We start from the raw sequence: 1,229 nt of genomic DNA, 5'->3' as shown, positions 1-1,229 counted from the left end.
ACCACCAAAAACTGACCCTGAACCCCAAAACCTGACCCTGAACCCCAGAACTGACCTGAACCTCCAAAACTGACCCTGAAACCCAAAACTGACCCTGAAACCCAAAACCTGACCCTGAACCTCCAAAACCTGACCCTGAAACCTAAAACTGACCCTGACCCTCCAAAAACTGCTGTGGACTTTGATGGGGATGAGATGAACCTGAACCTGTCCTGACCTCCCTGTGGGACCCCCTTGTGCCCCCCTAACCCCACCCCATGTCCCCCTGACCCCTCTGTGTCCCCCCCTCTGTGTGACCACCCCATACAACGGGGATGAGATGAACCTGAACCTGCCCTGACCCCCCTGTGGGACCCCTCTATGCCCCCCTGACTCCTCTGTGTCCCCCCTCAGTGTGACAACCCCGTACAACACCGACTTTGATGGGGACAAGATGAACCTGAACCTGTCCTGACCCCCCCGCAGGACCCCTCCATGTCCCCTCCATGCCCCTTGACCCCTCCATGTCCCCCCTCAGTGTGACCACCCCGTACAACGGGGATGAGGTGAACCTGAACCTGCCCTGGACCCTCTGTCACCCCTCCTGTGCCCCCCCGCCCCCCCCCCCAGCCCCCCCGAGATCACCCTGAACCTGCCCTGACCCCCCTGTAGGACCCCTCCATGTCCCCCCTGACCCCTCCGTGTCCCCCCTCAGCGTGACCACCCCGTACAACGCCGACTTTGACGGGGACGAGATGAACCTGCACCTCCCGCAGTCCCTGGAGACGCGGGCGGAGATCCAGGAGTTGGCCATGGTGCCCCGGATGATCGTCACCCCCCAGAGCAACCGGCCCGTCATGGGCATCGTGCAGGACACGCTCACCGCCGTGCGCAAGTTCACCAAGAGGGACGTCTTCCTAGAGAGGGTGAGGGGCTTGGGGGGGTCATAGGGGGATTTGGGGGGGTTTTGGGGTGATTTGAGGGGGTTTGGGGTGTTTGGGGTCCATGGGCATCGTGCAGGACACGCTCGCAGCCGTGCGCAAGTTCACCAAGAGGGACGTCTGCCTAGAGAGGGTGAGGGGTTTGGGAGAAGTCCTGGGGGGAGTTGAGGGGGTTTTGGGGTGATTTGAGGGGATTTGGGGGGTTTGGGGTCCATGGACATCGTGCAGGACACGCTCATGGCCATGCCCAGACTCACCAAGAGGGACGTCTGCCTCGAAAGGGTCCTCCGTGTTTTGGGGTGTTTTAGG

The 1,229-nt window shown here is 61.6% G+C and overlaps 1 protein-coding gene across 1 annotated transcript in view; it reads left to right on the top strand.

The window, feature by feature from the left end:
* The window catches only part of LOC113941613 (DNA-directed RNA polymerase II subunit RPB1-like), a gene marked incomplete at both ends in the record, with an annotated part of 3,739 nt that overhangs the window by 2,280 nt on the left and 230 nt on the right, over positions 1–1,229 (top strand). The window contains one exon of the mRNA XM_027632760.1: positions 695–912. Within this exon, the coding sequence (XP_027488561.1) occupies positions 695–912 (218 nt within the window). The remainder of the gene's footprint in view (positions 1–694; positions 913–1,229) is intronic.

This window comes from Corapipo altera, unplaced genomic scaffold (genome assembly GCF_003945725.1).
Source record: "Corapipo altera isolate COAL_440 unplaced genomic scaffold, ASM394572v1 60277, whole genome shotgun sequence".
NCBI classification, from domain to species: domain Eukaryota; kingdom Metazoa; phylum Chordata; class Aves; order Passeriformes; family Pipridae; genus Corapipo; species Corapipo altera.
The sequence above is the reverse complement of the archived record's forward strand: the minus strand, read 5'-3'. Positions and strand labels throughout refer to the sequence as shown.